This window comes from Camponotus vicinus, unplaced genomic scaffold (genome assembly GCF_025532165.1).
Source record: "Camponotus vicinus isolate PSW18456_S1 unplaced genomic scaffold, iyCamVici1.0 SCAF_4, whole genome shotgun sequence".
In the NCBI taxonomy this organism is placed as follows: domain Eukaryota; kingdom Metazoa; phylum Arthropoda; class Insecta; order Hymenoptera; family Formicidae; genus Camponotus; species Camponotus vicinus.
The window spans coordinates 8,047,005-8,063,806 of NW_028141976.1; the positions used below are offsets into that span (position 1 = coordinate 8,047,005).

General features: G+C 28.3%; 3 protein-coding genes across 12 annotated transcripts in view; 1 reads left to right on the plus strand and 2 right to left on the minus strand.

The window, feature by feature from the left end:
- Window positions 1-16,802, plus strand: part of Ten-m (teneurin transmembrane protein Ten-m) — a 683,381-nt gene that overhangs the window by 314,094 nt on the left and 352,485 nt on the right. The gene's annotated exons all lie outside the window — the stretch shown is intronic.
- On the minus strand, window positions 7,301-9,099 carry LOC145970925 (uncharacterized). The gene is made up of 3 exons (XM_083097992.1): window positions 8,465-9,099; window positions 7,777-7,938; window positions 7,301-7,580 (listed from the first exon to the last, which is right to left on the minus strand). The coding sequence occupies exons 1-3, from the start codon at window positions 9,079-9,081 to the stop codon at window positions 7,505-7,507; spliced, it is 855 nt and encodes a 284-aa protein (XP_082954118.1). The 5' UTR covers window positions 9,082-9,099; the 3' UTR covers window positions 7,301-7,504.
- Window positions 14,694-16,802, minus strand: part of LOC145970917 (uncharacterized) — a 110,775-nt gene continuing 108,666 nt past the window's right edge. The window contains exon 2 of one of the 2 annotated variants that reach the window (XM_083097989.1): window positions 14,694-16,799. In XM_083097989.1, coding sequence (XP_082954115.1) covers window positions 16,535-16,799 — 265 coding nt within the window. In that variant the 3' untranslated portion in view covers window positions 14,694-16,534. The remainder of the gene's footprint in view (window positions 16,800-16,802) is intronic. The other variant, XM_083097990.1, reaches the window with a different exon arrangement.

Here is a 16,802-nt window from a genome sequence, read left to right on the forward strand (position 1 = left end):
TTACATATCACTCGCTGAACAATCTCCAAGTAACAATCTGCAATTTCAAATCAAAAGTGCATATTACAAAGAACATTTTCGAAATCAGAGCAGGTATCATTCGGATTAAGCAAAAACCAAATTCGTCATTAGAAACCGGTATAAATAAAAGTTTTACATAGAACTTTGTTCGTTTCACGGAAGAGTTGAAACTTCCAATAAAAAATATTGGTATTTCCCGATAGACCCGAAAGAAGCGATTTATCCATTCAAAAGATTTAAAATATTTTATGTATACATATGTATAAAGTATATTTATTTTATATAAAAATATAAAATATAGAAGTAATAACCGGTAATCTTTGAAATAATTCAAGCTGTAGCTTATATATAAAAATTTATAGAACCGGTATAACTTATATTTTATTTCTACAAACCAAAGACACAGAATCATGAATCAAACGAATGGATTTTTAACTTCAAATTATTTATTTATAATAAGAGAGAGCGAACATATAAAATAACTTCAAGATATCCGAAAGTTTATGAAAAATGATTAAACTAGTAAATATAATAAGATCGTGTCTTCTAATAAATGTTTATACATCAATATATCTATAATATATCTTTAAAATGAAGGATAATAAAGTGATAAACTCAAATAATGCAAAAATAAGAATAAAAAAGTAAAAATTGCTCCTGTGCGATACGGAATAATACTCGCTAAGGTATTTTAATCGCATTTGCCAGTGCGGATAAACATTACTTCAAATATTGTCGAAATTTCTTATTGATGAATAAAGAAGAGAAAGAGATAAAGAGAGAGAGAGAGAGAGAATTCTAAGCCGATAGAAATTCAGAAGAAAACGACGACTCACAAAGTAAAATGCACAAGTAAAGCAAATGGATTACTTCGATAGGATGTTGACACACATGGAAAATATCGAGAGAAACATGCGCAAATGAAACATGCGAAGATAAAGAGAGAATGTGATATGGAACGATAGAGACAGAGAAAGAGAGAAAGGGAAAGATGGAGGAAAGGAGAAAGAAAAAAAGGGAAAGGGCCGTCTACGACTGGACCGGTCGAATCGCGAGAAAGGGAACGTGCGAAAAAAGGAATCTCCTCTACGTCGGAATCGGTAAATTTAGATGCGAGACGAAGAAAGGGGTCGGAGGATACCGACGACGGGATGAAATGCATCAGGCATGCGGCTCAGGCTTCGTTAGGCCACCCCTGTGTCTTTCTTTCTCGGCTCTTCACTGTACATGCAGCTCTTACTTCTATCGCCTTTGGCAATTTCCCAGAAGAACTCTTTGAGCAAGGAAAAGAGAAAAGGCACGCCTTTGCCTGCGCGTATCGCCGTACATGTATTAGTAAGAACAGTATGTGTAATATATATCTATCGAGTATCCATAGATTTCGTACATCAAACTTCGATAAAATAAAATTAATTATTATAATAATTTTAAAATACGTGGGGAGAAATCAAAATATTAAGTTATATCAAAGTAGTACTAAAGTAATTAAAAAGATTCGTCAGAAGTATAAAAAAATTGAATGCACTGAAAATCAAATAGGCATAAGAATATATTTATAAACGCAAATGTGTTTTAGTACCTTATTCTGAAAGGTAAACTGTAAATTAAAGAACAATGTAAAAATTCATTATATCCCTTTTTTATATGTATATAACCTGTTGAAAAATTATATTGCAAAAAATAAATAGTAAAGAGCTATTGTAAAAAATAACGACGAAGAAAGTTTCATCGAAAAGCAAAATGGCGTATATCATACATGCATCGTGACTGTATTATGAATTACCCGATACATACTGCGTACGTCAGCTGTTAGGACAAACGAGTTCGACCTGGCTCGTGGCTCACCGAGTATTTGCCTCGAGGCGAGGATATGGCTAACGCTCGACGAATTTAGTTTTGGGGAGAATTTATGTTTTCGCCATTGGCGCGAAATGGCTCGCACCAACGCGCTATCCGCGCACAAGTTTCTCGCGAGTAAAGTGCGAAACGTAGGGAGCGAGGGAAGGGGATGAAACGCGGGGAGCCCGGGGAAAAGTTGCGAATTTCACGAAAACAGCTCCCCCCATTTGTATGTGTGTACGTGAGCACGCGAGGAATTAATGGTGATACTTTTTACAATCCTTCCTCCTCATTGTGAGTGCCAGCATTATTTCGCACAATGCGTTTTACAAAGTACATGTGAATTATTTTATAATGTTCCTTGCTGTAAGCAACATAATTTCGTAAAAATATAATGTCTTATGCAATTGATTGAACGTGTCTTACGTGATCGAATTAATTTTTTCTAATGCGAAAATTACTTGAATGATTAAAACAAAATTATCAGCGAAAATGTAAACAACAAGGCAAACTAGAGTGTATAGATATATATGTAAATTATTTATTAAATATTCGATGTTGTTTTTATTCAATTATCTTTCTCATTTTTACTTTACGAATTTTTACAAAATATTCTCTCTCTGTTAATTATTAATTTAGATATCCTCTCTAAAATCACAGAATAAAAATAGCATTAAGAAAATAAGAAGAAAATTTTTCCATTCTTTTTTCCTCTCAACTCTCACTCAATCATCTGATTCATATCAACCATATTATCTGGAACAATTGAGATGATTATCAAAAATTCTATGCTTTTTTCCTCTTGATTTTATCATAATTTTGTCTTTTAGCGTCTTTTGTCTTTTATTTTATTGTAATACATATTTATCCTAATTGTATGAGATGCGTCGTGAATATGATACGAAAACAGTACTCAATAATTATGCTGAAACCATCTCTTATACTAGAAAGATAATATGAATTAGCAAAAGAAATAAAAAGATGGCAAAATCTCTTATATAATTCCGAGCCAAAAAAACTTTATCCAAGTTAAGATGATGAGAATTGGCAGTGGGGGGGATACGTATACACACAAACACTTATATAACTCCAATGCTTTCTATATTACCTGAGCCGCGAATTTTATTCCGCTTAACTATCAGCGTAATTATGACATAAATTTTGAATACGGACAATTATTTTACGCCAGTAGTAATGCTTCGCGGATTTGCTGCCGACGATGCTTTCCTGATTCTTGCGAAAGGGATTTTCAGGATGGCATTGGACAGAGAGGACGCGAAAGAGAGAGAGAAAGAGAGAAAGTAGAGGGTGGCAATTTCCAGTTATAACGGCTAATCCGTATTTCATCGCCTAAACGGCGCTCGTTCGTCTTCGTTCCTCTGCGGTTGAGAGAGCCGGGATGGAAGTCGGAGTCGAGTCGCAGTAAAATATAATTGGGTTTCGAGGATTATCCCGCGGGCGAGATAGATCTCCGTGCGACTGGTTCCACTGGGCGGGTGTTCCCTTTGCCCCCGCGGATCCTCGGGAAGCTCATCACCCGTGGGAGTGCGGCTCATTTAATTCCTAAATAGGTTGATTGCGCGTTATACTAATCTTGATTAATTATATCTCGTTGGATTCACTAGATCTGTTCTAGGAATACCGATCATAGTCTTTGAAATCAATCGTTATAGATTTCGAAATCAAGTTGCCTGAAATAATAATACACTAATATTATAATCATTATACTATTCTATCAATCTTATCTCGTCTTCCGCAAAATTATTGAAATTGGCTGTAGAAAATATTTCCATGCTTGATTCGGCATTGAAGGAATTAATGGACAATGCGATATATGAACGTGGGCAGAATAGATAGATTGTTGGATTAAAATTTGATGCCTTTTGTGACCTATCATCTCAATGCAGTGCATTGTAATTGAGCTCTGTCTTCTCGCTACTCGCGCATACATTTTCTCTGTATCTTTTAGCCCGAAGGGTCAACCATCACTCAGAAAATGTACAGTGATTGTCATTTTTGGCAATACAATATATTTTATTGCTAACATTGCTATTGCATTGCTTTTGTATTGTTAATAATGCTTTTGCATTTTTGGTATTCCTATTATTATTTCATTGTCAATATTGCCAGTACTGCCGAAGTAAAAAGTATTTCTAATGCATATTACCTTTCTCTTATATTGCTAGTACGATTTCAATTCATATTTGTCTTAAACATGAATTTCCTAAAATTATATTTACTGTACTGCCAAAATATATTCCTGATGAAATGTTACAATGATTGCCAGTGGTTGACCCCTCGAATTCTTCCGTTAAGCAGAATTTTTTAAATTGCTATTATTATATGTGTATGCTTAATATAGAACCGTCTTTTGTAATTTATTTTGATATCTCTATTATATTTTTTACTGTTCAAAAAACTTGAATCGTGAATTTTAATTATTCAATAAACTGTGCACCCAAAGTTACATTTATCACAAAATCTTTTATTAATGTGTATTTTGATTCTTATAAATCAAAATTATTATAGTTATTGTTAAATTGTTATTATTATTACTATTAAATCTTATATTCTTAATTTTAATAATCTGAATATAGTATTTGCTGTGAATCAAACTGATTTAAATAATTATAACTTTATCAAATATGAATATGTTACATATGTAATTAGAATATTTAGGATATTTGTGAGAAATATCAAACATTTTAAATTTTGCAATTATTTGTAAACGAATATACATTTAGGGACGATTCAGAGATAATTTAGGAATATTCATAAAATTTCCAGTCATTTCTTTTATATTATACATTTGATTTTGTAGCTTCAATCGTTGAGAATATTTTGATATGATAAAGATCGAATAAATATTTCATTAAATTGAAAGAATTACTTAAAATGACTCCAAATTTCGACTTGTTAATTGACTTATTAAAATGTTGAAATATCTATGTATCGCGTGAAAATCTTTTATTATAATTTCATAAACTTTATTGGTTAAATGCATTTTTATAATAATCGTAAAACCCATTATCATTCATTTTTAAAGTTTATTTTATCGAAGTAACTTATGTCATTTTGTATCAAATATTGCCACTTTCAACATTCTGAGTCATTGTTCTGATAATATATATTTAATCTATACTATAAACTTATAGTATAATTATAAATTTATTTCTTTTTTAAAGAGACGAAGTACTCCACAAATACTGCATTTTGTGTTTTCACTTTCCTTGAAATGTTTTTTTACATACAACTATACATTTAATAAATCTTCCTTGCGTTAACATCGTATCTGCTTTGCACCCTAGATCATGTATTAATATATATATAAATATGAAAAAGAAACTTATTCAAACAAAAAAGTTGCAAAGAATATGAAAGCTGATATGAAAAAAGAATAAATTGTATAAAAATGTTTAATTTTCATGTATATAGATAATAATATATAATTATATCTGCTTAAAACATTTTTTAACTTTTACAGTTGCTACTTTTACAGTTTGCTAATCCACAGCTCATAATCTCACCTATTAATAATTACAAAAAGAATATACATAATTATTATATAATTACAAATGTGTGTTAGAATAAATATTAGTAGAAACAGCTTTCCGTTTCCTGCAGGATATTTTTGTGAATTAGCAAAAATTAATTCCGTTAAAACGTAAATCATCGGATCAATGAATATAAATTAATCGAATATTGTAACAAGCTTTTTTAAGTGTATTGGAATAATTATAAATTAAACAGATGCAATATTATGCTTATGTAAAAACGCTATTTTATTTATAAAATTACATCAATTTTACATTCCTTTCAATTAATGCGTCAATAAATTGATTATGAAAACCTAATATCGGTTTAAATATTTGTCCACACAATACGAAAAATTATTTTTGTAAAATCAATAATAGATCATGTCATATAATATGTAATGTTACTTTAATTCTTTGTCAATGTTTGATGTGGAGACGATTAAAAGAAGAAGTTACATTTCGTAAAATAATAGATATAATTGTAAATTTGTGTTACATTAATGCAGCTGCTAGTTTGCACTTTTCTATCGATTTTGTCTACAACTATCTCCACATCTTTTGTATCATAATTTCTCTAGACTTCTCGAAGAAACGTAAGACGCCCGAGTTCAGGAATGATTATAGTTATCAATGATTATAAATCGTCCGGAACATATTTCCCTTGCACTTTTCACTCTTCTTAAAGTTATTATATTTATAATTATAATATTAATTATTATAAAATTAGAACACTAGAAACAAAATGGAAAATATATTAATTGTATACATACGATTAACAATTGTGTTTCATTTTAGTGCTACTTTTGACTTTATAATAATAATAATAATAATCATAACAATAATAACTCTATAAACTCTGTAAATGTATAGAGCAATTAAACTATTTAATTTATAATTTTTACCGTCCTGAACGTCTTACGTTTCGCACACGTGTTACAACAAAAATTAATACAGTAATTACTCATCATAAACGCATTACTTCTCTCACTTATTTTTTGAGGTAACGTTTTGAAAACCTAATATCGATTTAAATATTTTTCCTTACAATATGTTACAATACAAAAAATTATTTTTACAGAATCAATAATAGGACATGTCATACAATATGTAATGTTACTTTAATTCTTTGTCGATGTTTGACAAGTGGAGACTGGATTAAAAGAAGAAGTTATATTTCAAAAAACAATCGATTCTATTATAAATTTATGTTACATTAGTGCAGGTTAGTTTGCATTTTTCAGCTGATTTTGTCTGCTATCCCCACTCCTTTTGTTTCATAGGTTTCTCTAGACTTCTCGCGGAATCGTAAGATGCTCGAGTTCATGAATGATTATAGTTGTAAATCGTTCTGCACATATTTCTCTTGCACTTTTTATTCTTTCTAAAGTTATTATAATTATTATTATAATTGTTATAAGTATTATACAATTAGAATACTAAAACGCATATTAATTGTATGTATATATACGATTAAAATTCGTGTTTCATTTCAGTGTTACTTTTGACCTTATAACATAATAATAATAATCATTACAATAATAACTTTACAAACAATGTATGGAGCAATAAAACTCTATTTGATTTATAATTAATATTGTTCTAAACATCTGAACATCTTACATTCCGCGAACAATCTAGATGTTGTGAAACAAAAAAAGTAGGAATGGCAATAACTAAAATCGGCCGAAAAGTGTTAACCGCAGGCTTGCATTAATGTTACAACAAAAAATCAATATAAATCTAATATCTTATCATAGACGCAATTCTCTCACTTATTTTTTCAAATAATGTTTTACGAATCGTCAAATTTATGAAAGCAAAGTCAATAATGTAATAAAAATCAGAATTAAGAGTTAAATGCTAATAACTAATACATGCGATATTATTAACGGACATACTCTAATATCTCCTTCAAGATTTTTAAGTTTGTTTGAATTATATTAAGAACTGTTTCGGTGTTTTCATTAAAATGATCTGCAATCATATCGATAAGAGAGTCTTTGCCTGTGTCTTCATTTAAATATTGGTTACATGATTCGGAACTAGAGATCGAACTTGACAGTTGGATTAATGTTGCTTGTTGTAGCAGTATCGCTAATCACCTTTCCTCACTCTGAATCATCCGTAGAACTGGATTTTCTGCGTTTATATGGAGGTTCCTTTATCTGAGTACTAACCGCAGGCCTGCATTAATGGTACAATAAAAAATTAATATAAATAATATCTTATCATAGACGCAATTCTCTCACTTATTTTTTCCAAGTAACGTTTTTACGAATCATCAAATTTATGAAAGCAAAGTCAATAATGTAATAAAAATCAGAATTAAAAGTTAAATGCTAATAACTAATATATGTAGCGATATTATTAACTAACATACTTTGACATCTTCTTCAAGACTTCTTTACATTTACTTGAAAACTGAGGTGACTCCGAGAAAACTCCTTGCGCCGAGCTACCTTGATGGCTGGGACCTGGACGATCAGCAATATCGCTGCTTAATGTGGTATCCTCTCTGACAGTAGAATATAAAGAAAGTAATCTGTACAACATAAAATAAAAATTACTGGATTAATCAGTACTAAAATCTAACTTCAATTATGTGCAACAGTATATATTTTCAAGGCATAAAATTATTATTTTTTAATGTAATACTTTTAATATGAAATTTTTTCTTATCATAGAAAAAATCTGAATATTCGATTATTCTCAAAAATTCCACATCCAAATACAAAAATTCTTGCTAGATTATTTAAAAAATTTTTATACTTATTCACAATTTATATTTATGCATAATGTCATAAATTATTGACTACAACAGTATTAAATTAATAAATTTAAAATTTGTATGATATTTTGATTAATAACTTAATAAGTTAATTTAACCCAAATATATAAAATATTTGTCGTAAGCATGTACTATAATCTCATATATCTGAATTTAAAATTTTTTCCATGGTATACATTTTCCTTATTATATGCAAAAGTATATAAATTATTCAAAATAAATATATAAATTATTCAGAAGAAGTAAATTAATAATATTCAATTTTCGTTGTTTCACTTACTCTTTTGGTATTTCATTCCGAGAAAGACATTTTCCAAATTTTCCCTCATCATTGCGATGGTTGTCGATCATATGCTTTGCGAACATGATAGCGTTTTTGGCTCGACTCTCATTATCATCATTATCACATTTCTTACATGTATATACTCTAATCGCTCCTGATTTCGTAGTCTTGCAATAATCAACAGTACAGTCTGCTATCCAGTTATTAAGGGATATCCAGGTATCTTCGCTAACATGATGTATATCTTTTAAATGTGATCCCATTTCAGGCGAAGCAGTTAGGAATGGTATTTTTTTAATCTCCGTACCAGCATAAGTAGACATTATATTATAACAAGACTGGCATTCTACTTTTGGATTGAGCATGTGGTCATCAGTTGACTGTACTATTTTATAATACCTATCCCAATCTACATTTTTTAAAGCAATTGACCCAAATACATTATTATAATTATTAATAGCGTTCTTATGAGCTTCAATTCTATCATGTAGATGATCATATAGAAGTGTAGGTTTATTTATGACAGGCCTCTTATGTGCATCACAAAGCCCACACTTTGCTATACATATACCTTCTAACGTAAAATAATTCCATCTAAACGTCTTATCTGCCATGATGTCCGTTATGTATCACAAATCGTGCACTACTAAATATGAAATAAGACTTATTTCAAGCAAGAGTGTACGAAGAATATAGAAGGTGTGTAGAAAAAAGAAGGAAAGGTCGCGGTAAGATGTGTGATTGTTTGTATGAATGTAAATATTGACTGTCTAAATCTGCCTAACTTGCCTGTTTGCCTGACTTGTTTTCGTTTAACAATATTATTTTATGATACATGGAAGGAATTTTCATAAGACATTGATATTTTTATTTATGACGTGGAATTAAAGCCGTTAAAAATTGTAATCACATTAAATGCCCTTAAAACCTATGTAATATATCTTTAAAATTTGTCTTTAAATTTATATACTTTGTTACTGAATATGTTATTAACTTTTTAACTGGAATTTTTTGACAATCTGCATTCAAATTACAATTAAAACAATAAGAATATAGTAAGCAGGTATTAAATTTTTGAAATTCAATATTATATTTTTAATTTAATAATAAATTCTCAATTTAACAATTTTTCTTTAATCATTTTTCATTATTAATATGCAAAAATTGTTATTCTATTAGAATTTTTAATTAAAATATTCGTAAGAACTCTAATATTTAACTTTAATTATTATTCGGATTAAAAAATTTTTGCCCGATTACTTGTATATTCATTTCTATATTTTTTTGGTTTTAGAAATTATTGGTTATATTCGAATCATAAATAAATAACAAATTTTTGAATTATTGTATCTAAATAAAACATTAGCTTAAAAGGTGAATTAGAACGAGCTTGATTTTAATACTTATAACTTTTGCCAAAGTGCGATATTTTTCGAATAATATTTGTGAAGCAAATGTTATTAACGTCTGAATTTTATATGCTCGTTTATATACACACGCGAAGTTAGAAAGGCCTTAACATCTGAATTTATGCATATATCGTAATATATATCCTGTTTCTATATACAGTGTCTGAGATAAATTGTCAAGTATAAAAAGTCCTATATCATTTTCCAAATAACCACGAAAAATTTCAAAATATTAATTAAAGAAGATCGATCAATGAGCGCAAAATCCACTTGGTTAGAGTGCATGAGGTGCAGATGCCGGAAACAAGTGTCGCATAACAACGAAAAGACAAAAGTCGAGGTACGCCCGACCAAACTTTTCGTTGCAATTTCACACTCTTCACTGTCACACCTAGAATCTTACATCTCACAGAATAGTCGCTGATTATGCACTCATTGGCAGATCTCTTTTAATTAATATCTCGAAATTTTACATGATTGTTTAGAAAATGATATAGAATTCTATAGTTTAACGAGATCTACTCTCGTATATTTTCAATGGAACACTTTAGGACTGTCAGATACCCTGTATGTATATGTATTATACTCCCATATTTAATTATAATTAAACATTACAGATTGTAAAATTAATTTTGTATTTGTGATGAAAGATTTTACATTTCCATCTCTTTCTTTCTTATCGATATCTAAAAAATTTAAATGAATTTATTAAAGATTCTGTATATAGGAGATTGTCTTATACTGATTAATAAAATTATTTCGGCATTGTTTAAATATTTAAAACTTGTTTTCTCGCCCTGCCCTCTCACCCCCCCCCCCCCCACTCCGCCATCTGTCTTCCTCCACTCACATTTTTTTCTCGATTTTTCACATATTCATGTAATCTAAAATAATCTCTGTATGTGTTCGCCGTATGTTTAATGAATAAATTCTATTATAAATATCACATCATGCTTTATGATTGTCTTGTATGTAATGTCAAATATCCCCATATATTCATCTGTGTTTTCTTCTTAGCATGATATTCGATTTGTATTACAAATCATACGTTATTAAATAAAAGAAACCATCCAACAACGAATATAAAAGTTGAATTTCTTATATTACTTTTAATACATATAATCATTGCATACGTTAATATGTTATTTGAACAAGTAAAAATATAATATATAAATATTCACTACCCATTTTCATCAATATAATACACATATAAAAATTGTTTTTACAAACACTATAATGACAGATTCATGTGTTACATAATCTTTTTGGATATATAAGTAATTTTTTAAATAACGGATGTATACATATAAAAACTTCACGTACTTGAGGCAATATCTAGTACATAAATAAGAAATTTATATTTGCATGAAAGCGCTTGTGTGTGAGTCTTGTTTTATAAAATTGTTTTATGTTATATTAAAAACGCAAGACATATAATTGTATACTAAAACATTAAAATTCTTTCGTTAATCTTACAATTAGTCATTTAAATCAGATTTAAACTGCTATATGATAAAAACCACGAAAGCTTATAATTTATCATACATCATGTAAATATTGATGTACAATTTTAATGTTGAAACTGTCTAACATTGTCACAATCATTTTATATTATAATACTTCTCATTATTATATACACTTGATTACAACTATAATCTAGATTCACAATTTTAGATTCGCCAACAGGCAATATTATAAATTAAATATGGCACATTTATATAAAACAGTGTTATTTTATTTTTATGAATATTTTATGTAACTTCTATATGTAATACAATCATTGCATACGTTAATATATGCAGGGTGTCACTGAATTCGGTGCCAAAATTGATACAGCGGCTTCAGGACATGAAAACAAGTCGAAAATGTTAATAAACATATATTCGAATTCGAACGGATTTGGAGTTATAAGGTAATAAAGTTGCTTTCTTAAGACAATATATATTGAGATAATTGTTATTTAATGTTCTTTATTTTGTTTAAAGCTTTACAAAAGATGCTCAAAAATTTTTTCGTCGACTTCGATACACTTTTAACACTGCTGCGGATGTCATTCGTAAAACTCCAAATATTTTCCAAAATGCTCGAAACAATTTATTAATTCGTGCTAGAAAGTGTATCGAAGTCGACGGAAGAATTTTTGAGCATCTATTGTAAAGCTTTAAACAAAATGAAGAACATTAAATAATATTTATTTCAATTTATATTTTCTTAAGAAAGCAACTTTATTACCTTACAACTCCACAACCGTTCGAATTCGAACGTATATTTATTAACATTTTCGACTTGTTTTCCTAAGGCCGCTGTATCAATATCGGCACTGAATTCAGGAATGCCCTGTATTTGAACAAATAAAAATGTAATATATAAATATACACATTTTTATTTCAATATAACACACATGCAAAAAATTTCTCCTACACAATCTATAGTAACAGATTCATTACATAATCTTTTTAGATATATAAATAGCATTAAATGGCGGATATATAACATATATCAAATATATGGATATGTACATGTATAAAAATTTCATATGCTTGAAATAATATCTAGTACAGAATTAAAAAATTATATATTTATAAAATAACTTCGATTTTTATTTTATAAGATTGTTTTATGTTATTTGTTACATTAAAAAACGCAAGATATATAATTGTATGTACATCAAATGTTAAAATTCTTTCGAGATGTCAACCACCACTCAGAAAATGTACAGTAATTGTCATTTTTGGCAATACAATATATTTTATTGCTAACATTGTTATTGTATTGCTTTTGTATTGTTAATAATGCTTTTGCATTTTTGATATTCCTATTATTATTTTATTGTCAATATTGCCAGTATTGCCGAAGTAAAAAGTATTTCTAATGCATATTTGCTTTTTGTCTTATATTGCTAGTACGATTTCAATTCATATTTTTCTAAAACATGAATTTCCTAAAATTATATTTACTGTACTGCCGCAATATATTCCTGATGAAATATACAATGATTGCTAGTGGTTGATCCCTCGAATTCTTCCGTTAAGCAGAATTTTTTAAATGAAAATTAAATTGCTATTATTATATGTGTATACTTAATGCAGTACCGTCTTTTGTAATTTATTTTGATATCTCTATTATATTTTTTATTGTTCAAAAAACTTGAGTTCTGAATTTTAATTATTCAATAAACTGTGTACCCAAAGTTACATTTAACTACGGACAATTTGTAATAATCAGGATCATCATAAAATCTTTTATTAATGTGTATTTTGATTCTTATAAATCAAAATTATTATTGTTATTGTTAAATTATTATCATTATTAAATCTTATAATGTTAACTATGTGAGAATTCGAAAGCATGCAGATATCAACAATATAAAGATTGATTTTTTTCCAAAAAAGAATTGCGTCAGATTATTTAAATTTATGCATTTTCAGAAATTGGTAATTTGAATTATAAATTATAATAATAAATTTGAGTTATCAAATCTGAATATAGTATTTGCTGTGAATCAAACTGATTTATAAATACTTATAAATATCAAATACGAATATATTACATATCTAATTAGAATATTTATAATATTTAGAATATTTATAATTGTGAGAAATATCAAATATTTTAAATTTTGCGATTATTTGTAAACGAATATACATTTAGGGATGATTCAGAGAAGATAATTCAAGAATATCCATAAAATTTACAATCATTTCTTTTATTTTGTACATTTGATCTTGTAGCTTTAATCGTTGAGAATATTTTGATATGATAAAGATCGAATAAATATTTTATTAAATTTAAGAATTACTTAAAATATCTCCAAATTTCGACTTGTTAATTGACTTATTAAAATGTTGAAATATCTATGTATTGCGCGAAAATCTTTTATTATAACTTCATAAACTTTATTGGTTAAATGCATTTTCATAATAATCGTAAAACCCATTATACCATTCATTTTTAAAGTTTATTTTATCGAAGTAACTTATGTCATTTTGTATCAAATATTGCCACTTTCAACATTCTGAGTCATTATTCTGATAATATATATTTAATCTATATTATCATAGAACGTGTACGCACACACACACATACACACACTGATTGTTACAGTCATCGCGTATAGCAATCAGCTGATCGCGGCGAGCGCCCCACGTAATCGCCTATATCGCGCCGTCCCTGCCTACCTCTTGTACTCGTTCCGTAAGTAGTTAACTATTTTCCTTTATAGTTTAAAAACTAAGCTCCGGGCAAAATTTTGCAAGAGGAAAAATCGTCTTAGAATTCATTCAAGAATTTGATATTTTAAAGACAAACGTTTGTTCAGAATCACCCTGTATATATAAATATGAAAAAAGAATTTATTAAAACGAAAAAGTTGCAAAGAATATGAAAGCTGATATGAAAAAAGAATAAATTGTATAAAAATGTTTAATTTTCATGTATAAATATAGATATTAATATATAATTATATCTGCTTAAAACATTTTTTAACTTTTACAGTTGCTACTTTTACAGTTTGCTAATAATAATTACAAAAAGAATATACATAATAATATATAATTACAAATGTGTGTTAGAATAAATATTAGTAGAAACAGCTTTCCGATTCCTGCAGGATATTTTTGTAAATTAGCAAAAATTAATTCCGTTAAAACGTAAATCATCGGATCAATGAATATAAATTAATCGAATATTGTAACAAGCTTTTTTAAGTGTATTGGAATAATTATAAATTAAACAGATGCAATATTATGCTTATGTAAAAACGCTATTTTATTTATAAAATTACATCAATTTTACATTCCTTTCAATTAATGCGTCAATAAATTGATTATGAAAACCTAATATCGGTTTAAATATTTGTCCACACAATACGAAAAATTATTTTTGTAAAATCAATAATAGATCATGTCATATAATATGTAATGTTACTTTAATTCTTTGTCAATGTTTGATGTGGAGACGATTAAAAGAAGAAGTTACATTTCGTAAAATAATAGATATAATTGTAAATTTGTGTTACATTAATGCAGCTGCTAGTTTGCACTTTTCTATCGATTTTGTCTACTACTATCTCCACATCTTTTGTATCATAATTTCTCTAGACTTCTCGAAGAAACGTAAGACGCCCGAGTTCAGGAATGATTATAGTTATCAATGATTATAAATCGTCCGGGACATATTTCCCTTGCACTTTTCACTCTTCTTAAAGTTATTATATTCATAATTATAATATTAATTATTATAGAATTAGAACACTAGAAACAAAATGGAAAATATATTAATTGTATACATACAATTAACAATTGTGTTCCATTTTAGTGCTACTTTTGACTTTATAATAATAATAATAATAATCATAACAATAATAACTCTATAAACTCTGTAAATGTATAGAGCAATTAAACTATTTAATTTATAATTTTTACCGTCCTGAACGTCTTACGTTTCGCACACGTGTTACAACAAAAATTAATACAGTAATTACTCATCATAAACGCATTACTTCTCTCACTTATTTTTTGAGGTAACGTTTTGAAAACCTAATATCGATTTAAATATTTTTCCTTACAATATGTTACAATACAAAAAATTATTTTTACAGAATCAATAATAGGACATGTCATACAATATGTAATGTTACTTTAATTCTTTGTCGATGTTTGACACGTGGAAACTGGATTAAAAGAAGAAGTTATATTTCGCAAAACAATCGATTCTACTATAAATTTGTGTTACATTAATGCAGGTTAGTTTGCATTTTTCAGCCGATTTTGTCTGCTATCCCCACGCCTTTTGTTTTATAGTTTTCTCTAGACTTCTCGCGGAATCGTAAGATGCTCGAGTTCATGAATGATTATAGTTGTAAATCGTTCTGCACATATTTCTCTTGCACTTTTTATTCTTTCTAAAGTTATTATAATTATTATTATAATTGTTATAAGTATTATACAATTAGAATACTAAAACACATATTAATTGTATGTATATATACGATTAAAATTCGTGTTTCATTTCAGTGTTACTTTTGACCTTATAACATAATAATAATAATCATAACAATAATAACTTTACAAACAATAAAACTCTATCTTATATTTATAATTAATATCGATTTATAATTAATATCGTTCTAAACATCTGAACATCTTACGTTCCGCGAACAATCTAGATGTTGTGAAATAAAAGAAGTAGGATTGGCAATAACTAAAATCGGCCGAAAAGTGTTAACCGCAGGCTTGCATTAATGTTACAACAAAAAAATCAATATAACTCTAATATCTTATTATAGACGCAATTCTCTCACTTATTTTTTCAGGTAACGTTTTACGAATCGTCAAATTTATGAAAGCAAAGTCAATAATGTAATCAAAATCAGAATTAAGAGTTAAATGCTAATAACTAATACATGTAGCGATATTATTAACGGACATACTCTAACATATCCTTCAAGATTTTTAAGTTTGTTTGAATTATATTAAGAATTGTTTCGGTGTTTTCATTAAAATGATCTGCAATCATATCGATACGAGAGTCTTTGCCTGTGTTTTCATGAACTGTTGGAATAATGTTGCTTGGTATAGCGGTATCACTAATCATCTCTATCACCGTTTGAATTATCTTTAAGATTGGACTTTCTGCATTAACTTGGAAGTTCTTCTGCCTAAGTGGAGCTATCTTTTTTGCGTTTACTTGAATGTTCTTCTGTCTGACCAGAGCGGACGACTTTACGAAGCCTTCGTCCTTTGCGTTTACTTGGAGGTTTCCCTGAGCTGCATCCTGAGGTACTAGGAATATTTGTGACATCAGAAGGTAGTTGATTACTAGTTGATCTTTCGATTTCCGAAATGCTTCCTCTTTGTCTTGACCTATCGGTAGAAATGTCAGAGAAGTCGCTTGAAGAGGAAGACAGAGAAGACTCTTCATTTCTA

Bases quoted from the DNA above. Each gene is read 5' to 3' on its own strand.
- LOC145970925 (XM_083097992.1), bottom strand. From the start codon at position 9,081: ATGGCAGATAAGACGTTTAGATGGAATTATTTTACGTTAGAAGGTATA. The intron at 7,939-8,464 runs GTAAGTGAAACA...TATGTTGTACAG, and splicing joins CGGAATGAAATACCAAAAGA to ATTACTTTCTTTATATTCTA. The intron at 7,581-7,776 runs GTATGTTAGTTA...CCATTAATGCAG, and splicing joins GTCTTGAAGAAGATGTCAAA to GCCTGCGGTTAGTACTCAGA.